The 27,958-nt window shown below is 42.5% G+C and overlaps 3 protein-coding genes across 5 annotated transcripts in view; 2 read left to right on the forward strand and 1 right to left on the reverse strand.

The window, feature by feature from the left end:
* The window catches only part of LOC113142207 (proton myo-inositol cotransporter-like), a 43,997-nt gene extending 34,854 nt beyond the window's left edge, over positions 1-9,143 (forward strand). Inside the window, exons 5-10 of the mRNA XM_026327091.1 lie at positions 5,495-5,658; positions 5,785-5,905; positions 7,382-7,507; positions 7,635-7,753; positions 7,923-8,075; positions 8,917-9,143. Coding sequence (XP_026182876.1) covers positions 5,495-5,658; positions 5,785-5,905; positions 7,382-7,507; positions 7,635-7,753; positions 7,923-8,075; positions 8,917-9,143 — 910 coding nt within the window. The remainder of the gene's footprint in view (positions 1-5,494; positions 5,659-5,784; positions 5,906-7,381; positions 7,508-7,634; positions 7,754-7,922; positions 8,076-8,916) is intronic.
* A 2,580-nt stretch (positions 9,144-11,723) lies between these two features.
* On the reverse strand, positions 11,724-16,570 carry redic1 (regulator of DNA class I crossover intermediates 1). Of its 3 annotated transcripts, none has more exons than XM_026326310.1 (15): positions 16,216-16,570; positions 16,082-16,121; positions 15,850-15,997; positions 15,317-15,449; positions 15,033-15,090; positions 14,808-14,922; positions 14,583-14,689; positions 14,275-14,402; positions 14,016-14,185; positions 13,870-13,942; positions 13,745-13,778; positions 13,472-13,499; positions 13,289-13,374; positions 12,331-13,003; positions 11,724-12,185 (listed from the first exon to the last, which is right to left on the reverse strand). In XM_026326310.1, the coding sequence occupies exons 1-15, from the start codon at positions 16,236-16,238 to the stop codon at positions 11,992-11,994; spliced, it is 2,010 nt and encodes a 669-aa protein (XP_026182095.1). In that variant the 5' UTR covers positions 16,239-16,570; the 3' UTR covers positions 11,724-11,991. The 3 variants fall into 3 exon arrangements, with proteins under 3 accessions (XP_026182095.1, XP_026182096.1, XP_026182094.1); XM_026326311.1 differs by having other exon boundaries at positions 13,870-13,930; positions 14,580-14,689; XM_026326309.1 differs by having other exon boundaries at positions 14,580-14,689.
* Positions 16,571-16,722: 152 nt separating this feature from the next.
* Positions 16,723-26,000, forward strand: abcd2 (ATP-binding cassette, sub-family D (ALD), member 2). Its single transcript, XM_026326312.2, has 10 exons — positions 16,723-17,920; positions 18,709-18,889; positions 19,210-19,331; positions 21,708-21,870; positions 22,439-22,533; positions 23,550-23,695; positions 24,376-24,521; positions 25,254-25,338; positions 25,445-25,570; positions 25,708-26,000. Exons 1-10 carry the CDS (start codon positions 16,976-16,978, stop codon positions 25,910-25,912), a joined length of 2,214 nt encoding a protein of 737 aa, XP_026182097.1. The 5' UTR covers positions 16,723-16,975; the 3' UTR covers positions 25,913-26,000.
* Positions 26,001-27,958: the final 1,958 nt, after the last annotated feature.

The raw sequence follows: 27,958 nt of genomic DNA on the forward strand, positions 1-27,958 counted from the left end.
CCAACTGTTACACAAAATCTTGTGTTAATACACAACAACATGTATATTCCAGGAAGGTGATTGATGTTGCCTGATTTAATCTCTGCTCAGGACAGTGGCTGTGTACAGACTGCTGACAACTTGTCAGGCCGCAGTAACAGCAGTAACATGCCAGCCCACTGGGCGCTTTACTTGACTGTAATAAGTATAATATTTAAGTAGACATGTACATTTGAATGCAGTCTAAACAATAAAATTAGGTCGTGTTTATAGATCGATTGATTTATTGATAGTATGTGTGTCCATTGTGCCACATCTTAGAGGCATCCAGCTGGAGTAAAGTGTGTAAGTGTCTTTTCACTCTGATGATGACATCTACACCGTGTTACACATGATGCTTTGAGTGTTTGTGTGCGTCTGTGTGTGTTCCCGAATCTGAACACCCAATTTGCGTGGTACCTATCTGGGCTGAGCGTTTCTCTTCCACAGCGTAAATGTGATGCAGCTCTGTGTTTGTATGCATTCATTTGAAAAATAGGCCAGTTCCCATGAGAATCCCCCATCTCTCACACACACACACTCTCTTTCTCTCTCTTCGTACATTCTCTCCTGTCTGTCCATTTGTTCTTGTTTTCACACCCACATTACTCCATTTCTCTTTTCTCCTACCGTTCATTCTTCTTCTCACCTTCCAGTCCTTTTCTCACTTCCTTCCCCTTTCTCTCTGGCCTCATTTTTTTCCCAACACACAACTTGTCGCTTAACTCTCTTACGCACTGACTAATCACTCGTCCATTTTCACCCACTCACTACTTGCCCACTCACACACGCACATTACTCTTGTTTGTTGGCTGCATGTCCCTCCCTCTCACTATTACCTTAGAGCTGATGATTCCCTACTGTCTCTGCCTCTCACTAAAACCATATGAAGTTATATAATTAGATCAGCGCTCCATCAATAAGTGGCACTGTGTTTAGAGCATTCAATCATATAGCAGAGGGAAACCTTCCCTATAGTTTTCCTTGACGCGGATGATATGTTTTCATCATCGGTCATCATTATCTGCTCTCATGCAACATCATAACCTTCTCTGTCAGTCAGGCAGCTTTCTTTGTTGCCTCTGGGATGAAAAGAAAGGACTTTATTGCACCATACCTGTGATTTAGCTTCTTTTACTCCATCGGTTGTAAATAATGTAGGATAAGCATTTTAATACAAGACCCAGTGAGAATTCTTAAAAAGGCAAAACTCAAAGCTTTAACAAGAAAATCTGCAGCACTAAGGAGTTACAAACTCTTTTGATCGTGCTGACATTTTAAGGAGAGATTACCCATTAACACCAATTTCCTCATGGAGCAAATCTTTAGATCTTTAAGGTTACAGTAATATTAAGCTGTGCATTGTAAATACACTGCGCAATCTTTTGACAAATCAACACAATTAGTCACAATTCAGGTTTCCATTCAAATTTAGTGGATTGGCAAAATTGACAATATGTAAATCGATGTATGTTTCCAGCACGTTGTGTCACATGAAGTGTATGAGCCTTAAACTAAACTAATCACAGCAATATGTGAGGCATCTGCATGGTCTTTCACGAGCACAGTTTGGGCACTCCCAGGAATCAGTAACCTCCAGGACGTCCTTGTAATGTGTCCGTAAATGTCAGTCGTGAGTCAGTGGCATCTTCACTCATGTGGAATGGGCTAAGAACAGCAGGGAGCGATCGAATGCAAGCAGGAGATAGTTGAGCGACATCATGTCTGTTATCTATTCAGATCAGCTAATGGAAAAACAGCAACCAGGCCTGTATTCATTTTGTAGTGTTTACTCATCACCTCCATCCAGGTACTTGTGAAATGTGTTTGTGCGTATTTTCTCTTCCACCTGTCACTCTCCTCACCCCATGGCTATCTCCCAGTCCCCTATGTTGTCACTCTCCTTTAATGTGCTGAATGAGACGTTTGGCATCGAAGCGTGCCAGGGGTGTGGATCCATGTTTCCATTTTCAGACAGGGGTCAGGGCCAGATCACACCTTCTTCTTGTTTACTCGGCACAGAGGCGCCGCAGGGTGTCTTATGTAAAAGATGCCGGGTGTGTTTGTTTATGTGGGTGTGTCTGTGGAACAGCGAGAGGTGTCGTTGACTGCTTGTGTATGAAAAAACTGGGTGTGAATCTTTTACAACCACTCTATTTATTATTACTATTATTATTATTTATTTGTGAATGCTTTTGCAGAAGGAAAATAATGAGTTAAGAGGCTTGTGCACAAAAGTCTGTGTTTGTGGTAAAGGGTTTGAAATAAGTGCAACACAGCTAATAATCTTGGGGACACTTCCTAACAAATGTGTTGCAGACTAAAAGCTCTTCCGTTAATCTTCAGACTTTAAAGGTGCAGAATGACCACGTCTTTGTAGCATTTTTCCATTTTCATCCTCTCACTGTGGTTTCTGAAATCACGGCAGGACGGCAGCAGTTCAGTTTTGTTCACCGTACCTCCCAGAGGTTCAGGTAATTGGACCAAGTCCTATCCCGACTCACCTCCGAGCTCCCCTCTAACACCCTCTATTTAAAACCAGTTGTCATCTTGAACAAAATTGCAACTATTTTCTGAAAGACCTTCCTGTTTTCTGGCACTCACACCTGTCATGGGGCACGGTGTATTTTTCAAAAAACTACTCCGATTCTCAGATGATCAAAACAAAAAGCGAGAAAAATAAAAACATCTATTCTTGGACACATTATCAGACACTGGGAGCCTGATCAGAAGTCCGCTCTATTGACGTCCTGCTCGGAGTGTTTCCTGTCACTCTGCGATTTGTGTTAATAGCGTAGCTGACAAGTAGTGGGGGTTTCAGGCTGAGAGGTGTCACTTTCTATCACGGGGTGACAGCTTTAAACCTATTTTGTTCAAGCTTAAAGCGTTGCAGAAAAAAAAATCAACATCACCAGTAGGCAAGAGGTTTCACATATTGCCACTATTTTTGAATGGATCGATAAACCACCATGTAAAAAAAAACAAAAACAACAAACTGACTCCCAGAAATTAACTTTATGTCATTTTGAAATAATTTTAATGAAAAAGCTGAAGACTCTCTGTACCTCAGTGGTCTTTGTGTAGCCATTAAAATGGTCCAGTCTTATCCGGCGAGATATTTCTGAGGCTGCTGCAATTCTTTGCTCTTTAATCTCTTGTGCCCAAATCTCTCCAACTGTTTTTCTCTTGATGCTGTGAGATGACAAATAAAACAGCTCGCCAGTGTTCTGCTCAGATCTGCAAGAAGATAAGAGAAATTCTAAATGAAACTGGAAGCTATATATATATATATGTTGTTTTCTTCAGGCTTCTTTTCTTAAGCAGCTCTTCATTACTGCCTGCACTTGTTGCTAGAAAAACTGTAGGACTTTTCATCAGAGGACTTGCAGTAGACTATACAAGGGTTTAGAGGAAGCAGACTCACAGTTATCTGAAGTTAGACAGGCTCAAATTGACCCCTCGAGTATCTGCTGGTGCTTTTGGAGGCCGATACCGTTTCGGAGATGTTTTTAACATTTAATATGCTTCTTGGCGCAGCAGTCAGAAAAATGATCACTTTGTTTCTGCAGGCTGTTACTGCACAGGGGTGCCTGTGTCAGAACATAGTATTTGTGTGTGTGTAAGTGGATGTGCTGTAATCAGTAAGATGCAGGGCTGGAGATGGAACGCAGCAGGCACTGCTGCCAAGAACCAAGAACACATATAGTGCTTTTACTCCTGCTGCTGCTCCAAATCCAACTCATTTCTTTTGTGTCTCTGTCTTTGTGTGTGTCCAGTCAGCACATGCATGGTGTATATCTAAGCTGATGACTGAAAGGGCCTCCTGTAACCTTTCTCACCTTTTACGACTGTAGGTTGAGCTTTGAAACCAGAACCTCACACCTTCAGCCTTTTCTCCTTCTCTCTGACTGGACCAGGGCTGAGAGTAAAGTGTTATTATGTAAATCCCTTAATTCTGTGTCTTTGTTTTGGGCAAAAGAGAGCGAGAGCCATAGCCATAGAGTGTGATAACCATGCTTTTGAAGAGATGAGAAAAAAAGAATGCCTATTCAGACTTGCCTTTAGAGACACAGCGAGGCAAACAACACATGAAACGTTTTATTTTTTGCCTCGTCTTTACTGAGCATTACCTCCGTTGTATTTGTGTTCTCTGAGGGTTTTTGAATCTTATTTTTTCCTGCCCATGAAGCACATCATTTCTACACAGGCACCTGAAATAGAGTCTTCGCATGGTGTGGTCATCGTCTGCAGACTCATCTATGTTGTTTTTTATTTTTTTCTGCTTTTGTCTTAGTTACATGATGTCATAATTGAAGTGGACCCCATGCAGGTGCCTGTTTTGTTAAGCGTGGCCTGTTTAGAGCCTTGTTGATGATGATTGGAGATAATCTGACTACTTGGAACAACGTGGTGCCAGAGTTGCGTGTATGATTATACTGTATGAGAACACAGAGGGAGAGGAAGAGCCATTGAAAAGGGCTATTTATAGCTGATCGCTGTCTCTATATGAGTGGCAGCACTCTGGTCGAGTGGCTGGCTCTCAGGAAGAGAGGTTATGGCTGGTTTGTTGACCTAACTTGTCTAATCATAGCTTTGTGAACTAAGTACACCTTGCTAAAAGTAAGCTTGCCTAAGTTCTATAATTTAGTTTATTGTTGAAAGTGTTGATTTAACCGTATGGTAGCTCAACAGCAGCGTGAATCCTCATTAGAGTTTTGGTTAATAAGGTCTGAGTGGAAACACCAGCATTTTGAGTACGAACCTTCATTAAGGAGGATTTAATGAAAGACTGGTTTCCTACACTGTTCGTTATAGTCTACCTATTACACTGACAAATGTATTTAATGCCTTTGTTACTTATTGCAACTTATTTTTGTAGCTTTGGCAATCGCTGTTTTCAGTTCTGATAATTTTCTGCTCCCACTTGCCATAGTTGTGCCCACACACGCTGCAATGAAACATTATTACTAACTTTTTTCTTTTTAAGATTATTTGTTGGCATGTTTCATTCAGACAGTAAGTGGAGAGGGACAGGAAGGTCCAACAGGCAACAAAGGTCCCCTTTGGACGTTGATGTTAAAGTTGAAAAGAATTTTTTCTCAAATGTTGGTAAATATATTTATTTGTTTTCTAAGCGAGTTAGTTTAGTGAAGTGTAGCTGGCTTGGCTCTGTCCAAATCTTAAGTCTACTAGTTAACATGTTACATCAATATATTTCCGTTTTACGAGGGATACATGTTGGACAAGGTGCAGGAGTCTCTGCTGGTTGCCTAGCAACTGCTCCTGGCCAAGAACTAGTGCAGAACCCCCCCCCCCTTTAAAACGGCAATCTCGATATAATGAGTTAATCAGCTTTAGTAACGCTGGTAGGCAGATGTGGTTCTTTTCAGACGGCGCTGGCTAGTACAAATCAGACACATTGTTTAAGGTCACAGTTTCAGTGCTTTGTTCATTTTCTTGTCTCTCTGTCACTTAGGTACTACAGCGCCACCATCCTGCAAATGTCAGGAGTGCGGGACGACAGGCTGGCGATCTGGTTGGCCGGGCTCACCGCCCTCACCAACTTCCTGTTCACCCTGCTGGGAGTTTGGCTGGTGGAGAGAGTTGGACGCAGGAAACTCAGCTTGGGCAGTATTTTAGGTACAGCACAGCACGAGAAAGAGGTTGCCACTCCAGACACCTGACAACGGTCATCATTTTCATATCAGATGTAAATATATATATATATATATATATATATATATATATATTTTTTTTTTTCAACAGGTACATGTTTGAGTTTAAGTCTGTTGGCCTTTGGTTTTTTGATGTCAGCCCAGCACAGTCCTCCTGTCACCTTCCACCCATTAGACCCAGCTATGGCCAATACTACCTGCTCCAAATACCCGTGAGTGTACACACACACACACACACACACACACACACACACACACACACATAGTTCACTGTTACCCAGTATCTTCCTCTGAAACACAGTGGACCCTCTGCTGCAGAAAACCAATTGTTTTTTATCATCCCTTTATTGCCAAACGTCAGAAACAATGACTGGTCAGTTTTTAAAAGTGTGAGGGACCTAAAATTGATATGGGGAGGAGGGAGCAGACATTTGAGCCCTGAAATTACTTCCACTGCTAACTGCCACCCCAAAAATATAACAGAAGGAGCCATGTTACTCTCTGCACCCCTAAGTATATTTCAGTTTACAATGCTGAATATTTCCACACATAAGCCCATACATACATGCAGGGTCTGTCTGAAAACAATTGTGGAAAGATGCTGTGTAAATGTTGTTCATGTCTGTGTAACTTGTATTCTTTCCCAAAACCTTAGGATTAAATTAGCTCCTATATACTTCATTGTTTCTATTAGCAACCAAACAAACACATACACACACATAAAGAAAGCCCAAGTGTGTTTTTATGCAAGCCAGACATAAGATGCCTCCATGTTCTAATTTGCTTTTGCTTACGCAGACACGAGCTGAAACTCATGTGTAACAACAGTCTTTCATCATAACAACAAACAGAGCCTAATGCACTCACTGTCCAGCACCCACACACAATGACACACACACACACACACACACACACACACACACAGGCACTGAGGTAATTTGAAGCAATGAGTGCTTTTAGCACAGTGGCTTCATTGAGTTCACTTTACTGCATATGAGCCCACACATCCCGTCACTGACCACAGCACTAGAGCCACCGTCTCACTAACTGTACACAGGATGTCCCATGTAAGGATGCACTGTTAATGTGCCCCCCAGTGCAGTTTGCACAACAGGTGGGTAACTGTGCAGTCCCTTGGATATGTTACCTTAAGAACCACTGAAAACAAATCCGGCACCATAATGACAAACCTGATGCATCTGCAGTTAAAAGTTATTGTCCCTTGTCAGCAAATCAGAAGCCGTTTCACACGAGGACTGACCGTGACACACGATAAGATGTTGTGTTTAATTGACAGGAACATAACAGAGGAAGAAGACAGGATAAAGATAGAATGATGGTGAATCACACAGTGTTTGTATTTCGTTCTTAATTTTGATTCATCACATCCTGTATGTGGGAAGCAGTTCATATGTTCATTTCATTTGGATCCCGACGCAAGTCTCGATCAGAGGAGGCTGTTTTGTTGGTGTAGTCCCAGCTTGTGAAAAAGTAGATTGTATTTTTAGTTGTATATACAGACACATATACTGAACACAGTATAGCTAGATTTTTAATATACGTTTGTCTACAAAGCAAACAGTGAATGTGAACCTGAAGTAATGTGGGTCCAGGAGCTACTGTGCTCTTCGATCGACTGTGCTCAGACACGCTGTGGCTAATGAGTGTGTCTGCCGTCGGGCTTGCAGGCTGTGCGAGCCGTGCATGCTGGACCCCGGATGTGGTTTCTGTTACAGCGAGAACGGCTCGGCGCTCCTCACCTCCTCCTGCGTTCCAGTCAATAAGGCGTCCACCGAGCACGCAGCGTGGGGCAGGTGAGTCACGGGGTCGCACACCAGTCTGTGCATGTGCTCAGGAGGCAGCGTGTTTTAGTTAAACTCAGTGAGGTCAGACGTGGAGAGAGATTAACAGAAAACCAGTGAATGTGCCTCTGTCTTCCAGATGTTCCAACTCCAGCCTGATGTCCGAGCAGGCCTACTGGGCCTACAACTACTGCCCCACCTCCTACTCCTGGCTGGTTTTACTGGGCCTGGTGCTCTACCTGGCTGCCTTCGCACCAGGTGACCCAGACTAGACTTCACAATGTGTCCTGAATTCATGCTCTGAAATTTGCTATAGACAGTCATGTCACTTCTAATCTGTTTGCACCACCAGGTTAGAATTTGAATATTTCCAGTTACTCAGTATGTTGCTCTGTTTAAAGTCCTCCTCCTCATCTGCCTCTCTCAGGGATGGGTCCAATGCCATGGACCATCAACTCAGAAATCTACCCTCTGTGGGCCAGGAGCACAGGGAACGCCTGGGCAGCTGGAGTCAACTGGACCTTCAACATCCTGGTGTCTCTCACCTTCCTCCACCTGGCTCAGTATTTCACCTACTACGGTCAGTTTCTGGGCAGCAGAATTTGGTGACAAACCAGTTGCCGTCAAAGCTCTTACTTCTTATTTCTGTGCAAAAAGCGAAGGAGGCAGTCAAAACTAGAATTGTGCCATTTTAAGTCGATTAAACGCTTGTGTCAGGAGCCCCCCCCCATCCCCACCACACGACCCTTTTCCATACCTCCCCAGTGAGCGTGGCTCAGCAGCAGGTTTCTCCTCCGACAGGAAGGAGCTGACCTTTCGTGGAGCTGGCAATCGATCCATCAGGGGTGACTGTGAAAGCATCCTGAGATGTGGCGGGTTAATAATCCATTCCAGTCTTTCGCCGTTTCTTCTGCCTTATCATTCACCGTGGATGAAACACCGAGCTGAATAAGCATGATGATGTTGTCATAGAAATGCTATTTAGCATAATGCATGCTTGGTTGTAACTTAAAAATGTCACTCTGCTCTGACAAGGAGAAAATAGAGCTCACCGTGGCCGGGCAATCTCATTAAGCCTCCACCACTGGTTCTGTTTGGATCTGTGTTGACCCTGCTGTAATGCCGCTCTGACAGGGGCATGTTACATCTACTCCACATTTATCGTTTCGTCACCGGCAGCGTGAAAGCAGTATTTCAATTTGGTGAAACATTTTCATTTCAAGTTCACATCTCCACAGATTTTCAAGGGCAGTCGAGATCTAATATCCGCTGCCCTTAGCAGCTCCTGTCACCGGCAGCGTTGATAAATGATGAAACGCAGCAAACTTTTTTTTAAAAGTGATGGCTGTGTATTTCTTGGGTCTGTCCTTAGTGACAGTGTGTTTTTGTTTGTTTGTTTTATTTTTTTTTAATCCACCCAGGAGCTTTCTTCCTCTACTCCAGCCTGGCTTTGCTGGGTTTCATCTTCATCTATGGCTGCCTGCCGGAGACCAAAGGCCGGCGACTGGAGGAGATCGAGGCGTTGTTCGAAAATCAACTTTGTTCCTGCGGCGTCTCCGATTCAGACGAGGGACGGCAGGTCGAGTACATCCGAGTCAAAGGTTCAAACTACCATCTGTCAGACAACGATGCATCAGATGTGGACTAGGGAGTTTCAGTGTTGGTAACCTCCCGCTGGGTGTTTCATTTGGTGATTACTGAAACACGCAGCGTAGTTGGGTCTGTTTTTTTTTTTTTAGTGTGTGAGCCAATGCTTCTCCTCAGGATGAGGTAAAAAATAAGAGTTTAAAAGGTCTCCGCTTGTATTGGTGATGTGAGTTAGTTCACTTTCATGTCAGTCAGTTCAGGAAATTCAGAAATCCAACATCAGTGACAGAGCGTGCTTTAGCAGACAGCAGGGGTGCGGATGTTTCTGGCTTATTCTCTGAATTGAGTGGGGGACTGACGTCATATCAGACCTGTTGAATTCCCAAACAGGCAACACAGATATCTCCACACACAACAGACATAACATCAGTACATTCAGGTTCGGTGTCTTTTTTCGTGGATGCTTGGACAGAAAGCCAGACTGTTGAACACACACTGAATATATAAAATATTAGGGACTCAGGATGTGGCTCAGTGTGAGAAGTTCTCCTTAATGTTTTGTACATTCACTAAGTAAATATCAGCGCGATGTACAGTATATGTATGTATGTGCATAAGATATAAAAAGCATAATGTCAGAGTACATTTCCACTGAGAACTGAAATAGGTATAGTAAATGTGCTCTGGGTTTGTGTGTGTCCACAGAACCATTGTCGACATCTACAGTACCATTATGCCTTTCTATATAAACACATCTCTAAGTGTTGTTCAAGCTCGTAGCATAGAACACTGTAGTCAGGGCCTCATGATGGCAGTCTCAGTTTGTGCTCGGCCTCATATTTTTATGAAAAGCAAACACCCAAGATGTACAGAATACTGTTTTAGCAAACTTGTATTGTCAGTGTGTGCCTAAACAAAACCACTTACTGCTGTAGTAGCACTGGGAGGGGGTATACGTTCTGTTGCTATGGTTTCATTTATTTAAATAAATCATTTTTTTCTCAGTGAGGTTTTCAAACTCAGTAAGGAGTTTCAGACAACACCTACTGGCTCTGCTCGTAAAAGTTGCATTTTTTTTTAAGACATTATTGTGGAGAGGGATATTTAACATCACTGTTACAAGGTTTGCCAAAACTTACGCTATGAACCTGTTCTCACCCTGCATGTGTCATGAACCGTCGCTGGTTGTTATTGATAGATGTACTGTACACTTGATCTCCAGCAACGACCACCAGTCTGTTCTGTCTGTAGTGGTTGAGGAAAACCTGAGATTTTTAAGTATGACATTCTCTCTCAACATGGTAATATTAGTGCCTGTGTATTGTGAAGGTGCCTAATGGTCATTTTCCAGTCCCATTCCCATGTGAGCATCGAAAGAGTCACAGGAGGCTGGAGCCAATCCCAGCTGACATTAGGCGAGAGGCGGGGTACACCCTGGACAGATCGCCATGTGATCCATGTATGTATTATATCACATTACACTAAGTACTGTCAGTCTGAGTAGCTTTTTTTGTTTTGCATGTGTACATTTTCATTTTGGCTGTGATGAAATATTATTTTTATACCTTTATTACTTGTATTTTCATTTTGGTCTTCCTCCATAGCCTTATGTACAAATAGCAGAGCATATCATTTATGTGGTTCTTGTGTCAGAAGTCAAAGAGTAGGCTTTAGCGTAACTAACCAATGTTGTTTTGTAAAGTTGTAAAACTGTGAGGTAACACCTTGTTAGTCAAATACACGTAGGTTCCTGTGTTGCAAAACTAGTGTGGAAGTAGAATACGCAGTAACTTTGTGTAGATCAAGGACAGTCCGTTATTTTTGGCATGTGGGTGCTAACCCATCGTGAATTATTAGGTTGATCAATTTTTAATATGTTTTGAATAAGAAGCTGTTTATCAAAGTCCCTAGCTCATTGTCAACTGAATATTTTTATCATGTATTGTGAAACGTTTGATATTTTCATGTCACACTGACACATGAATGCCTATGGAAAAGGCAGATCACATGACCAGATGGTAGCATCATAGCAAACTAGCACCCGCATGTGGAAACTCTATTAACTGTCCTTTAAACACATTTTCAAAACAGAGGTTCCCAAAGAGGCTTTAAAGGACCAAATTCAGCCCAATCTTTACAAATTATTGATGTTTTCTATCTGCTGATCAGTTTCCAAAGCATGCCGCACTTCCTTTGATTATCAGTGATTTCCACTCATTTCAATAAGTGATGAAAATCAACTTGCACAGACCTTCTATAACTGGGTATTAGATTAAATAGGCTTGTTTACTTTTTCACCTGGCTTCTCTGGGCTGAAAGGTGTCCGTTTCATTTGGTCCACAATAACGTGTCCTAAAACCACACAGAAGTATTTTGTACTTAAGGTATTATTACAGATAAAATACAAAGAATAAGCTGCTGCTCTGTAATGAAAACCTGTGTTGACCAAATGTGTCATGTTTTTTCAGGCTGCAGAAGATAGTGTGTTGTTTAGCCCTTAACATCCAGTTGTGTTGACAGGATCCTCTACCACAGTGGGGACATTTACTGTGCACTTATGGTGAAAATGTTGCAGTTTATTTTCTATATGGGCCAATTTCATGTGTTTCTACAGTTTATGAGGAACTACAAAAACCAAGAGTGCTGTATAGTATATTTAATTATTGTTCCAAGCTGTAAATGTTTTGCTAGAGTTTATATTGTATAATAATAAATATCTTCATGGAAACTTAACACTTGAATGTGTATATGAAAAAAGAAATAAACATATGAGTAAAGCATTGGGGCTTTATTTTACTGTCTTAACGTAAGAACAAACACTGAGTATTTACGATACCTCAAGCAAACTATTGAATGATGCTTTAGATTGAAAACTTGCCCAGGACATCTTTTATTTCCTTTCGTCTTTCTCATCCCTCCTTCGTCTTCTGCTTGAGCAGGAGCAAAATGTCGGCTATTTCCTGAAGTGTTTCGGCTTTTTTTGAGAGTCTTTTGACTCTGGTGGAAGATGTGACCTCCTCCTTTCCTTCGTCTGAGAGGTTCTTCATCAGAGGGCCATTTTCTTGCTGCTCTCTCTTAGTGCTGGCCTCTCCACTCTCCTTACCTACATCACAAACAAGAGAGCAGCAAAATGGCTTTAACACAATCTGTGTTTTATTGTCTGTAGAATTTAAATAAGTGAATATGATTCTTGAGGTCCTCTCAATGTTCACATGAAGGACACTGGAAATTTCACTTGCATGTTATACCTCTGTCATCAGGGATGCTCTGAACATCTGCAAATTGGATTATGGGCTGTTGTATGGTCACTTTGTCATCACTGAGTTTGACTGAAGAGCTGCTGCCTGGCAGGGAGTCAGCCTTGGAGTTCTCGTTGTTCCAGGGCGTGTGCTTCCCTCCGCTCCTCAAGTTGCCTGATGAAGCTGACAGTGTGTTTGGCTCTGCAGCAGTATCAGTCTGCCTCCCTGTGGCCAGATGCTGTACCGGTTTAACAACAGGTGGTAGGTACAAGTTGTACGCAGTGGCTCTCGTCACACTGTCGCACTGAGTCGAGGCATCGCGTTTCTCAGCTGTGGGGATGTCGACTGTTTGACTTCCTACATCTCGGGTTTCATTGGATGCTTGTTTGCATTTGCAAACAAGCTGACTTTGAGCCAGAGGGTGTGGTGATACAAACTGAGCTGTGCTGCGTCCTATCTGCTGATCATTAGTCTCACAGGCTTTATCTGGGCAAGCCACATTCTGATCATCTCTGAGGTTCATTTGGGGTTTTATGAGTGGGGTGAGCAGCCTGGGCTGGGAGAGTCTTTGTTCCGGATTCTCCTGTGAGCACTGATTTAGGTTAGGGGTGTCTGTACAACAGGCTTGATGAATGTATGAAGAAGCAGAAGCCTGTGGACATGGCTGAAATACTAGTTCATCCTAGAATACAGTCAGAAAAGGAAAACACACCACTATTTTACTAAAGAGAACAGTAACTGATGCTCAACATTGTAAAATTCAGAAATGAGTCATGTACTTGGATGTCACTTTTACTGATATTACAGTTTAATTAACAGCAATGCTGTTAAAGAAAAATAAACATTTCTGGATCTTTAAGGTTTAACATAAATAATGACAAATAATCTAATTTAAAACTCTGAGGTGAATGTACAGTACAGTCAGAGTGTGACAAGATGGCCCAAGGAACTTCCCAGTGCAACTTACATCATCCGTGTCTGAACTAAGGCAACCCTCTCTACATGAGTAACATTCACAGCCATTCATGGGCCCAGTGTTGTGTCCAGGGTATACTGTGGGATTGAAAAAAAAAAAAACTGTTTAATTTTGTGTTCTTCTTCCAGTATATACACAATGAATGAATTGTTTAGAGATGCTTAAGAAACTTACAAAAGTTCATGTAAGTGGAGTTGGAATGCTGTGAATAAACCAGAATTAACATGCAAACTGTGTGCACCTCATATACAGTACAGTCCAGTCAGGCCAAAAAGCTCTGTACAACTTTTCATCATGACTGGAGAGTCAGGTTAAAGTTTCTAATTATCTATTCAGCACAGTTTTTCACATTGTTATATTTCAGTTCAATGTTAGATCCATGGCAGTTACAGACTCTACCACATGGTGGCAGATGCTTAACACACTTGCATGTATGTGGGATCTTACTTCGCCTCCCATGGACTGAGAGTCAGGGACAGTTCTGACAATAGGGAAAAACAAGACAGCATTACAACAAATTCAATAGACTTTTTTATCGATACAAATGATTTGTTTTAAATATAAAAACTTACTGTGGTGTTAAAGGTCTTACTGGAGTTTCATCTTGGAGATATATCTTTGATTTTGCACTTCCTAAATTAAAAGCTAAAATTAAAATTTTGTGTAAACCTGAAGAAAAAAATCCACTGTTTATTTGAACGTTTCCAACAGGAGCTACCTTCTCTTTCACACACGTCATTACTGAAGCCACTGAAGACATCCTCCTCAAACTGGTGCTCAGTTTCTGACTGGTTAAGCTTCAAGTCTAGTATGGGCTCCTTGTCTTCTGGTTGGCTGAGAGAGAACCTGACTTCAGGTCTTCCACTGCCTCTTACCCTTACCTCTATACTGTAATAACATGTGTGTGCTTTAGTGGTTACAAAATGAGCAGTTCAATAAAACAGGAAATTTTCCATCTGCACTCATGTTGTCCTCACTCTGGTTCTGGACGTCCAAACAAGACTTGAGCTGCTGTTGGTGTCTCCAGTTGGTAGAAGGACGGGTATGACCCACAGGACCAGGGGGTGTCACCTGTCATACCTCTGGGCTGGGAGAAACGCTGAAACTAGCAAAATAAAATCAGACTTAGTGTAGAATAAAATCTGAGACAACCCTAATGTCTGAACCCTCATACCCAAGGAATTGCCATTGGTCAACGACATACTGCCCATTCGTTTTATTATTTACAGATGTGCTTTGTGTGCTTGAAAAATACATTCACAGTTAATATTTTCTTTCTCACCACCTTGGTCTGTTCCAGTCCTGAGGTGTCCCAGGGTGAAGGGGAGCAGTTGGGCGGTTTAGCCTGACTCTGGCTTCTCTGCTGATGATTCAGCTGCAGGGGAAATACGCCTGAGGAGAGCAGCTTCATTTGGCCTCAATTTACTTCTTGCATTAAATATTCCCATGCCAAGCAAAAATGTAAACATTAAATAATATGATTTATTGCAGGGGTGATCTATAAAATTACCTTGCCTTGATGAGGCTGATGAAGTGGAGGAGAAGGGGCTCAGAGTATCAGCTATGGGAGCCAGGTAGTCAGATGCACTGTTGTCTGAGAAGGCTGACTCCAGCACTGGGGACAGCTAGGGAACAAATAAGTAAGTGATTTTGTAACCACAGGGTTAGAACATTTATTCACTAAGATAAGAAGTACTTTAAAAAGCACGCTGTGCATAGCAGGACTGTGACTAACCTGCCGACACTTGAACTCTTGAGGAATAACATGCTTTCTCTTTCTCATTCCTTGAGCACTAGATATTGACATGGAATACATACAATTATTGTTGGACAATTGCCTATCACCAAAAACACATTCCATTTTTATATCACAGGTATCCACCACTCCGATAATTCTCACCACCTTGGTTACTGAAAATGATTCTGAAGGGAGGCGATACCTCAACAGACACAGAGGGAGAAATATTCCGGTTTTGGCTTTAGGAGGATGCTTTTAGAAAACCCAAACTCCAGTTCTACCTGTACTGAGAGTGGCTCTCAACAAGACTGAGCTGTGATGGAGAGCAGGGGCTCATTGGGAGCACCAGGGGCTCATTTCTCTTATGCCTGGACTCTCCTCTATAGTTGCCGAAGACCGTCACTTTAGGAGGATCTGAAAAAAACAGACTTTTTGATAGAATCATTTGCCATACTGAAGCATTATTAAAAGCACATACATCATGATAATATACATAAGCCACAACTAATAATAAAAGCTGAAACACATTTTAATTCATATTCAAAACATGTTTTTTATTCATATTTGAAACTTTTTTTTCAATTTAAAAAAAAATACTTGCACTCACAAAGTCTAGTTCTAATGCTATTACTAAACACGTTACTAATACATTTTTATTGTTCAGACATTTCACAAATTTAAAATGGGACATTAGTATGGATAGTATAAAGGGGATTAATTTCATCCACAGCTGCAAGTCCTGCTTTTCAGTATCTCTTGTTAGCATTTTGTTTTCTGTTTATTTCAGGTTTTATTCACCAACAGGTGTTCTCACCTTTCTTTTCTTTCTTAGTAGCAATCTGGTTGACAATAAACAAAGTCACCATGTCCATGCTACCAGAGCTGGTTCCTTGGGGGGAAGCTGGCAGGGCTAGTCCCAAGTCTTTCAGTTTTTTTTGCATTTTTCTCTTTTCAAAGAACTCCTGTTGTAGGTGGACATATTATCAATGAACACACTGTTACCTCCTGGTAAATTAATGAGCATTTATTTATTTTGGCTGCCTCACCCTCTGCTTTCTTGCATTGTTTTTCATCACCAACCGGCTCCTGCAATAACAAGTCCGTCTACTTAGTTTCGCTAACGTTTATAAGCTAACGTCAACACAGCAGCTGTTTACCAAGATATTCTCCACTCTCTTACCTTGAACCACCAACCCAGTTCATTTTTAACGTCTGTGACTATCAGAAACTATGTAAATCTCAATAAAAGAGTAGTTAATCTGTGTAAAAGGTCAAAATACAGTGGTAGTTTTTGCTTTGGTAGTTAAGCTAACGTCACCTAAAGGCGCGCGAAGAAAAACATTATCACGAGCTACTGAGAATATTTCTTAGCCGTCTATAAATATAACGTTAAATGTATTTTAACCACTTGTTTAAAATCTGTCGGTTATTAATTCTGTTTCCAATGACATATTTTTCCGGAAATAAAACTGCTCTGTGACATATTTTGCCTAAAAGCGGAATAGCTGGGAGCAGTAGATGTTGTATTAACGTCTCTCACGTCTTCACCGGGGGCGCGACCAATCAGATGAGCCGCTGCAAAGGCGTACACGGAAATAAGCTGCGTCAATGTTGTGACAACACCTACAGGAAGCCAGGCGACATTACTTTATAAAGTAAAATGACGGCACGGTTCACACGCCCGAGTAGTGTGGCGGAAGTTGAGCTTGGGTTTTTATTGTGACAGTCCTGACCGGAAGTCGATTTCTGTGCCTTGTTTTGCTTGACGCTTCTATAAAATAACTAGCAGGATGTAGCGGTACTTCTAAGGGGCTCGTTTCACATCAATCCAGCCATCAGAAATCCTTCCCTCGGTTCATGTCGACGCGGTGAGTGGTGAGTCGGGTTTTGGGGGATGGGCATTGTGAGGATCGCCAGCTGAGACGACTAACGTTTGAAAAATGTCCAACATCCTCGATGCGGCGTCCAAAGTGAGATGGGACCGCACGGCTGCGGCGAAGCGAGCCGTGTTTCTCGCAGCTGCTGCTTACGGTGTCAAAACGTTTTACCCCATCATCTGCAAGCAGCTCAGCAAAAACAAAGATCCCGGGAACAATCGCCGGGTTTCAAAGGCGGAGAACGGCTCGGCTTGTTCGGGAAAAGCACAGGTGGACGCCGCGGATCATACGAAGGCATCCCCGGGGGTAAATGCAGAATTTCTCAAGCAGATCCTCGAACTTGGTAAAATCCTCTTCCCCAGGCTTGTGTCCAAAGAGCTCGGTTTGCTCTCCTTGCACTCGGTGGCGCTGATATCTAGGACGTTTCTGTCTATTTACGTCGCTAGCTTAGATGGCAAGATTGTCAAAACGATCGTGGAGAAGAAACCCAAGAGATTCATCATCCAGCTGATCAAATGGCTCCTCATTGCCATCCCGGCCACGTTCGTCAACAGCGCCATCCGGTACCTGGAGTGCAAACTGGCTCTGGCCTTCCGCACCCGGCTGGTGAACCATGCCTACCGGACCTACTTCACCGATCAGACCTACTACAAAGTCAGCAACATGGACGGGAGGCTCGCCAACCCGGACCAGTCTCTCACCGAGGACGTAATGATGTTTTCCCAGTCGGTGGCCCATCTCTATTCTAATCTGACCAAGCCCATCCTGGACGTGATGCTGACCTCCTACACGCTGATCCAGACCGCCAGGTCCAGGGGGGCTAACGCCAGCGGGCCGACGCTGCTGGCCGGGCTGGTAGTCTTTGCTACGGCTAAGGTCCTGCGTGCTTGCTCGCCCAGGTTTGGCAAGCTGGTGGCAGAGGAGGCGCATAGGAAAGGTTACCTGCGATATGTGCACTCCAGGATCATTGCAAATGCCGAGGAAATAGCTTTCTACAGGGGACACAAGGTACGCAGGGGACCGTTTTTGTGGCTGGCATCCAACAGTGGTGGGAATGAACTATGATCTATAATATGAATAAGATACAGTCACATTTAATCCATTAATAGATTGTTGATAGGACTGTATTTTAGCATGAAGCATGGTAGAAAACAAACAGTATGGACCCAGGTATTCTGTATATCAGTCTGTATGTGGGGCTTTGATCAAACCAAGCTCAATTCTTTCATGCTCAATCTCAAAGTTCATTGAAATCACTTGGAAATCAAGCTGTGTGGTTGGATTTGCTTTGAATATAAATATATTATCTAAAATAATAGAACTGGTATAGTGACCTACATCACACCACTTAAGATTATTAATAAAACGTAATAATAGCAACATTAATAATAATGTAATATAGAGGAACCTAGTTTAAGTTCTTGTTGTGCAACCCCCCCAGAAAATCAAGTCATTAAATGACCAAAGTGCAACTCACACAGTAAACCTGGGTTTTCTGGGGCCACTCTTAGACACTGTGGCAGAGGCCAGGTTGTTAGTCCAGCCTTGGCCCAAATCTATTAGACAAATTTAACACATAATTTGTTTTGTTTACCCTCTTTTCCTAAAATGAATAGCATCTTGAATAACCACAACCAATAACAAAGTCAATATAGTATCATGACATGTATATATAAGTGTAATCAGCTGGATTATTTTACACAGAGCAGGTGGTGATGGTCAGTGCAGTGAAGACAGGTTCCACAATGCCAGGAGTGACTACAGTGCTGTGTACAGTAATATGCAGTTTATTACAGGTGGAGATGCGCCAGCTGCAGAAGTGTTACCGAGCTCTGGCGGACCAGATGAACCTGATCCTGTCCAAGCGTCTGTGGTACATCATGATCGAGCAGTTCCTCATGAAGTATGTGTGGAGCAGCAGCGGGTTGGTGATGGTCGCTGTGCCGATCATCACAGCCACCGGCTTCGCTGACAACGGTGAGGAGACTGTGAGGTGTCCCAGGCTGGGGCTGTGAGCACATTCTTGATGTTGTCACAAAAACACAGAAAGCTAAAGCCAACTCAGTGCTTCATGTAATAGCACCTGGAGTGTGAGCACGTTTCGCGCTGCACATAAAGGTCATGAGCATCTCCAAACCAAGAGCTACATCCTCCTCCTCAACTAAGAGCTGATTAGCATGTGTGAAAACAGTAACTGCCTCCCACGCCTACCCGATGGTATTTCAGCTGATTCAAAAATAAAGCTATAACTGAGCTCACTGTGTGCCCTGGGTTTTGTTTCTCTGCCCATCCTGTAGAAACTGCAGATGGCCAGACGCAGGTGATGGTCAGTGAGAGGACGGAGGCTTTCACCACCGCCCGTAACCTCCTGGCCTCAGGAGCCGATGCCATCGAGAGGATCATGTCCTCCTATAAAGAGGTGAGGCCGCTGCACGCTGCAGTTAACACAGCATTGCTGGACTGCTCTTTGTCTGAAGAGAATCAGCATTATCTGTCCATCACTGTCCATCACTTACTTAGCCTGTACTTACCCTATTGGCACTGGTTCCAGCTGTTCTGATATAAGGATTTACTGTTTTGCTTTGGGGGAAATGAAGTATCTTTGAGTTGTGAACTGTTAATCAGACAACACAAAGGCCTCACACTGGCCTCTGGTGGAATCTTCAATGTTTTCCCATATATATAAATCTATCTATTAGCAGTTTGCTCTTGTAACTGTGAAATACCTAAGACCTGCCAGACATCTGGCAAAAAGTCCACTTGACAGCCTCATAAAATTAAAACAGGTTATGATCAGTGCAGTTTCAGCCCAATTTTGGATCAAAGGCTTAACACAGGAGCTGAGCTTCCACCTCAATGGCACATGTCATTTGGATATCAAATTTATATCCAAAGAGTATGGCACATGAGGCTACAGTTCCTGATATTCCCATGGTGGCAGATGTGTAAGGATGTGGGGTTCTGTCATTTCATTGGCCAGAGTCTGGATGGGCAAGCAGCTGAACAGATGAATGCGTGGGATGGATGAACGCACAGGCTGGATGACTGACAGATAGATACTGTACATCCACCACTCTCCTTTTTTTTTTTTTTCCTCCCAATGTAAAACTCACTGTGCGTGCCCCGGATTGTATTTGAGTCCAGAAAAAAACAACAAAAGAAATCAGTGAATGAATGGCCCTGTTCATCAAGGGCCAAATCCCTGATCTCTAGTTGCATTTTAATCCAAAAAAAAATAGCATGGCCCATTCATGCATTCTCTCTCAGGCTGCATTTTGAAGTCTATAAGAGGATTTGGCTGCTGCTGCACTTGTGGTGAAGCGGTCCAGCTGCTTGTCCACTTTTGATCATATGCCCACCCTGTGTTTTGGCATCTATTTTTTCAGGCTATCCAGTAATTCCCTTAGTAAAGTCTGTAATATCTGAGCAAAGGTTGGGTGAACTTCAGGATCGTGTCGGTCTGTGTGTCTGTGTGTGGCTTTTCTCTGAGCGAGACAGATTTAGCAGTCTGTGCTTGTGGTGAAGAAGAGGAAGCAAAACTCTTTTTGGAGCATAGTAGTCTGTTGTCTGCTTCCTTAACTGTGAGTCACCTCTTTTCAAAACTTCCAACTGTACCACTGTACCACACGGCAGAATGTGAACGCGAACACAGCGTCTATTCTACAAACTTACACAAATCTAAAACTGCTGTGGAACTTTAGAAACCATGTCTTTGATTCAATAAGGTGCAGAGTTCAGTGTCATTTCAATTCAACTATCTGGTGCAGAACGATTCCCTGGAGAATACGGGTTTTATCTTGCATGCAGCTTTTTTTTTCTGACTGTGTGTTGCAACAAGCCCCTGCATGCAAGGCCAACAGATGTGTATGTGTGCATGTGCATGCGTGTGTGTGTGCAGTTTAGCATGCAGTAGGGATGGAGCACATTCCTAAGGCAGTGCACCATACTCACGCCTCCAAAGACTCTGCCTGTTTAATATGACAAGCACATTGTATGTGCATTTGTTTGCTGTGTTTGTGGGTGAGTGGTCAGATGGCACTGTGACGTGTTCTAGCTCGTGGTAGCTTGTTACTCATCTTGGTTTTTATCATCTCTTTTATCAGTCTGGATTTTCTCTCTGTTCACTCTGTTTAATTTCTGTGGTTATTATTATTATATGCCTGAATTTCTCTTATCATCTTATCATATCTTATCTTATCTTAAAAACCAATTGGTGGGAAATTGTAAAAACAGGTCACTGGTTCTGGATCAGCATTATACTATATCCTAATAGAAAGACTCATGTCATCACCAGTGATTTGTGTTCTTGCTTCTTAGAGCCGGTCACTCTGAAGCTCCACGTGTCATCCGAGAATTCCCAGAATTGGTGTTTGTTGTTTAATAAAATCAAGCTGCGTCAACAGTCTGCATGGCCCCCCTGCAGGGTACAATAACATCAAAGCCAAAGCAAGAGGCTCTATTATATGTTAATGCACAATACCCTTAATGCATTTTGTGTACCGTATATGTTGTATTTACAACATTTTGTGATACATTTTTATATATTCAGCTTAATATAAAAAATGATGTAATTAGTTTAATGTGCTGTTTCCATTTACACACTGTACAGAAGGTTGACCATACATACTGCAGACAAACAGAGGCCTCATAGATAAGACTAGATCTGGGAACATGTTCTGGGTTTGTGGAAAGTAATGAAAGAAGAACTGTGACCTAGTGGGTCACACTGACATCCCTCTGACATTTACTAGAGAATGACCTTCGACCCCTGAATGTGGGTGTTTTTTATGGGCAGGTGACAGAGCTGGCAGGCTACACCGCGCGGGTCCACAACATGTTCGTGGTGTTTGAGGATGTTCAGAGGGGCGTTTACAAGCGCTCCTCTGTGTCAGCCACAACAGGAGCAGAGAAGAAGAGCAAGCCTGAGATGCACATAGATGGACCACTGGAGATAAAGGGTAGGCCTGTACACACACATGTATATATACTGTACATCTCCTTCTACAATAAAACACCTGAAGGAGGGAAAGAGGTTGTCACAGCCTGACCGGCCAGTTCCATCACCTGAGCACACTTAACCTGCTGTTGCAGTGGTGGGGAAACATCTTCCACTTCTTCACCACTTGACAATTCTAACGTGCATCCAAGTTCATTACATTTTATGTATTTGGCCAAAATGCTTATGCGGTGCAACCTGCATTAGGAGAATACATTCCTAGATAACTAATATGCTGTTACATCAGTACGAAGGTCAAAAGTTAGATTCATTAGGTTAAATCTCCTTGTGCAAACATCCATTTGACCTCAGAATGAACTGCCTTAGAGAGCACTAAAAGCACTAAGAGATCAGTGACATGATCATTTTTTTAATCCATAATTTCTGCTCTGTAGGCATTAGACCTTCCATATCCAAGCACATGCTTTGGTGGAGTGAGTGTATAATTCTTTATATCTGCTCTGACACACACTGTTTTTTTTTTTTTTCTCTGCTCCTCCTCTGTGGCTTCTGCTCTTTTGTCTCTCCAGGTGAAGTGATAGATGTGGACAAAGGCATTGTGTGTGAAAATGTCCCGATTATCACGCCCAATGGGGACATAGTGGTGTCTTGCCTGAACTTTAAGGTGAGATAGCTCTTTTTTGCTCAATTTTCTGCACTCTTTTCTAGTTAAAATGGACCAGCATATCAAAAATCACCAGAATGACCCTTTAATCTACTTTCTCTGGTTTTCTCCACTTTTACGTTAACCTGGAAGTTTAGTTGATGCGTTTGCAGGCACTCTGAGGTTCAGCTTTTCTCTGAATCCCACGTCACCATCAAGCTGTCACTGGACTTTGGTCTATGTGGATTAGAAAACAAAAACTATTCTTTGTCACTCCCCTGGGGCTGTGTGCTGCCTTGCTAAAAATCCCACATGAGCACTCACAAATGCCACTTTCCAAACTTTCCTTCTTGTATATAATGCATCTCTCCTGTCCGCATGTTCTGTTTGTTTCCCTCTCAGACTGCAGAGAGACTGAGGCTCTGCTGTTAGGCCCAGTTCTTCATATGTGGATAATTGAGTTAGTTTGATTTCATTGCTGATAATTTGACACAAGCCTGAGATTTTCAAAGCTGTCTTTGAAACTGTTGTCAGAGCAACATGTCTTTGAGCTCAGTAATGGAGAATAACAGCTAAAGCTTCAAGTGAAGCTCCTTTTTTTTTTTCCCTCTCTGTTTCGAGTGTCTGTTTCGAGTACTGTTCAGAGCTCGGGCTCACAGACCTCTGTGCAGACTACAGTACAACGAGCTGCAGCTGTGAACGTTATAGTTGAGGTCAATATACCTGAGTACATTGCTGACATTAGGCTGGTAACTATCAGGAAACATCTGTTTACACTAGGTTTATGTCCACAGGTTTAAGACAAATATGCATTAAAAGACAAGGTGCTCTTTTTTTATCTTACAGTGTAACTGAGCATCCAGCCAATACTGCTACATATTTTCTACACCTGTGTTCTCTAGACACTGAGCTCTTCTCTGTTTTGTTCTTCAAAAGAAATTTTGTATCCTTAACATGGCTTTAATTTCCAACGTTTTATATCCTATTGTAATTATACTCTCTGGCTGGGCAGTTAATAAAGTATTGCCCTGTTTCAGGTAGAAGAGGGCATGCACCTATTGATCACGGGGCCTAATGGCTGCGGGAAAAGCTCTCTGTTCAGAATCCTCAGTGGATTGTGGCCTGTCTATGGCGGCCGGCTGCACAAACCCTCTCCTCAGCACATGTTCTACATCCCTCAGAGGTAATCGCACAAACACACAAAATCTATGCTCCTATATACAACAGCAGTTATATATAATATTTACCACCCAGAAAAGGCCTGAAATAAAGTCATATGTCCATTATAGTGTATGTAAGGAAATTACGATTTTAATGGAAAATTAGGTTTAAAGAATGTATCTAAATATCTGAGACTTTTACTGAAACATTGAAAGTAGCTAAATTTTGTATATGCAGTGTAATATTTCCTGGAAAAAAATCCAATTGACTGAGCCACATTAGAAAATCTAAGCCACCAGTCAATTACAGTGAGTGTTAGAATAGAGCATCATAGTCAGATGAGCAGTGAATCCTCCAAAAGTTCAAGCAGTAGAAGGACTGTAGCCCTCCAGCTGAACTGAAGTGAACCGAGCAACGTAACGTTACCCGGGACTGCTCAGAGCTGCAGACTCAGCTGACTCCCTCCTAGAGAGCAGTAAATATTTTATAAATAGGATGAGATGCCCATCTGGCAGCTGCAGCAGAATTGAATACACTATCTATAACAGAAACATCATGGAGGTCTTTCTCTACCAGCATGTCTTCCATAAGTGTGTAAAAGACACTCACACCCTTTTTGTTAAGTAAATGAGGGGTTAAGTGAAATATTTAGTGTGTGTGTGTGCGTGTGTGTGTGTGTGCGTGTGCGTGTGTGTGTTTCAGGCCATACATGTCAATTGGTTCACTGCGGGATCAAGTGATCTACCCAGACTCCATGGAGGACATGGCTTCCAGAGGCCTGGGGGACAAGGACCTGGAGGCCATCTTGGATATAGTCAACCTCAATCACATAGTCACCAGAGAGGGAGGTAGGATGGAGACACAAAGATGTGGAGCTGTATGTCTAAAGTGAAAGGCTGAAGAAACATGCACAGAAGTAGCTCACAAATAGCTCAGGGGGCATTTTTAACCACTAAAATTACTTCAAAACGTCATGACATCAACTAGAGAAAATATCAATTCTCATACCAATCATTAGGCAGCTAGTATATCACTGAATCCAAACTCCTGCTACTCCTGAGCTGATGAAAACGTGTAAAGTTTTGTTGAACTACAAAATCGTCATCTCTCAGTACACGTCCTAAAACTGGACCGAAACAGTTCAAAATAGGGAAAATCTTCACTGCTAATTGTAACTGACTGTAGATGTAGCAGCCAGAAGCTACAGTCGATCTTATGCAGTTGGTTATTACTTGTATTGCATAAACGTGAGTCTGTGACTAATTGGCCATCCACTTTCCTCTCATTACCAAACAAAGGCCTATTGTTGTGAATCAACTCCAGTACAAAGCTTGGAGCTGCAGGAGGGTTTAATGTATGAATGGTTACACTGTGTAAATGACAAGAACACATGCAAATCAGCTCAGGCATATGCAGTCACAGATGTAGGCACTCATGCACTGCAATTTACTGTTTTGTCTTTGAAAACTCGATTTCACCGAAGAGATTTTGGGTTGCATCACCTGTTAAACGCAGGTGCATGACAATCCCAGAATATACACTTTGGTAGAAACTGCTCTTCATGGTTCTTCTCTGCCCAGGCTGGGATGCTGAGCTGGACTGGAAGGACGTGTTGTCAGGAGGCGAGAAGCAGAGGATGGGCATGGCTCGTATGTTCTACCACAAGTATGGAGAAACCATATTCGCATGTGCCAAAATTTTCAAAGCTGTGGGCTTCATCAGTCTTGGGTAACAGTGTGCATATGTAACAATTTCCTCTTGTGTATGCTAGACCTAAATATGCCCTGCTGGATGAATGTACCAGCGCTGTGAGCATTGATGTAGAGGGAAAGATTTTCCAGGCTGCCAAGGATGCCGGCATCTCCCTGCTCTCCATCACACACAGACCCTCCCTGTGGTAGGACCTGCCACACTAAAATCTTGTTGTTTGAAGCAGAAATTAGTTTTTGATACAGCAGCTTCTTTCCAGATGTAAAAATTCTTTCATGACAGACACCCATTTTTCCCTCTCTCTTTCTCTCTCTCCGCCTCCAGGAAGTACCACACCCACCTGCTGCAGTTCGACGGGGAGGGAGGCTGGCGCTTCGAGCAGCTGGACACGGCGACGCGCCTTTCCCTCACTGAGGAGAAACAGCGGCTCGAGGCCCAGCTGGCTGGCATTCCCAAGATGCAGCATCGCCTCAACGAGCTCTGCAAGATCCTAGGAGACGACTCGGTCCTCAAAACGGCCGAGGAGTGAGAGACAGGGTGCAGGGAAAATGGGCCCGGGCAGGGAAAGAGAAGAGAAGAAGTCAGGGGGAAGAGGAGAAGAGAGTGAGGGGCACAAAGAGGCAATGAAAGAAAAAAAAATCTGGGCAGGGAGGGGGGGGATTTTTTTTCACGGTTAGACTTTTTTTTTTTTTTCCTTCACGCCTCTCCCATCAACACAGGGGGAGGCTTTTAATGCCAGCCAGTCTTTCAGCTCTCTTTTCTCCTCTCCCTCTTCTTTTAATCTCTCCTTTCCCCTACTCCACTCTGAGCAGACGATGGGGAGAGTGGAGTGAAATTCTCCCCGTAACATACATCAGCTGCTTACTCAGTTTTACATTTTAAATGTTTGCTTTTTAGCATACAGAGCTAAAATTGATACAAATAGCATACAAATTGATTTTAAAATCAATTTAAAGTGACAGAACGGACAGATCTGAATCAACCAAGAAGCACTTTACTCTTCTTTTGGAGGACTGTGTGTATTTTGTGGTGGCTCACAGTGAAATAAGGTGATGGCTACATGAAATCTTTTAACATAGAACCACTTAATAACATCCAGAGCAGCATTCCAACACCCAGTATACTGGGCTGGCAGGATCTGCTTATGTTTTTACCTCTGTAATTTAACGGTAGATTTTAGTTTTCACTGAACTTTTAACGTGACCTCTTTGTTTTTTGAAAGGTCAGAAATGTTCAAACTGTCACAATATGCCTTTGGTTTGCATATACAGCCGCAGTACAATCCCAGTCCTTTTACCTCATTCTAGTCCTTGGTAAGTTATTCTAGACTGCTGAATCACTATGTAGGCTCAGTTGCAGACTAACATGTGACTTGCAAAGAAAAAGCACCAGTCTGAGGTCTGTTATTAGAGCAATTAGTGACGCAAGTCTCACTCCACAACTACAGGTTCCTGGCTTACTGAACAAATACAATGAGCTAAAGAGCCCCCCCCCCCCCCACTTCAGACGGTGTAAGTGATGCACATAGATGTGCTGTGCACCTGTTGAAGCATGCCCGCCCCCCCCACCTGTGTATCAGATGCCTGCTGGGCCTCTGGTACCAGACAGCGAGCTGATCCACCACGCCAGACAAACATAGACTTCTTCTATATTTGATAGGACGTATGAAATACTTTATTTCTCGCTGATTATCATTTAATATCATGAAGTGTATGTTTACATGCACCTAAAAAGTTCCGATGAAAATCTACACAAAATTGTGTTATAATATACGAGGCCTTATTAGGTAATACCGAATCTGTGTGTTTCATAATAGGGCTAATGTACAGCAGTAGAAAGACTAGAGGTCAGGCTTGTTTATAGATTTCTGATATCACAGCTGGTAGGGGTTACATTTTTGGCTCAGACACTTTAGCAGATCTTTTAGCTGGTTTTCCAGTTGCTGTCAATGTTAGATTGTTTGGTTTTTCCTCGTTTATCCAGCAACTTATCTGAAGCTGTGATACTGTGAAACTAGTGATTTGTTACATTTACATGAGTTTGTTGATATGACGAAGTCAGAAATGCTGCGTTCTCATGTGGTGGTTTTACGCTGTGGTTGTAGCTGCTTAGGTTATTTTCTTTCTTTTTTTTATTTTATTTTTTTTTTCTGTGTCCGAGCTGCATAAGGAGGCTGAGGGACAGCGGTCCAGATTGTCTTTTGCCTCACAGATTGCACTGACGCATAAATAAAGTGAGGATCATGTGCCATTCGTTTAGATTTGACCATAGACATATGATGTTTATATGTAGTTTCATTCATTCAGTTGGGCTTAAAGCTTAACAACTGAGTTAGATTATTACTGTGTTTAAAAAGCACCCAGAGATATTTGCAGTCTGACTTTAACCTTTAATTGAATGTTTCTCTGTAAAAGTCATTCATGTGTGGCGCCGCATTTAAAACATGGATATAGTGAAAGCTGTAGAGAGAAGGGACAATCAGTCACATCATCATCAGAACAAGAAAAAGTGCACTGTCATCTTTCAAACTAAACCTCGGGTTGTTATTATCTGCAAAGAAATAAGTAAATGTAGT

The sequence above is a fragment of the Mastacembelus armatus genome, chromosome 23 (assembly GCF_900324485.2).
Source record: "Mastacembelus armatus chromosome 23, fMasArm1.2, whole genome shotgun sequence".
Taxonomy (NCBI): domain Eukaryota; kingdom Metazoa; phylum Chordata; class Actinopteri; order Synbranchiformes; family Mastacembelidae; genus Mastacembelus; species Mastacembelus armatus.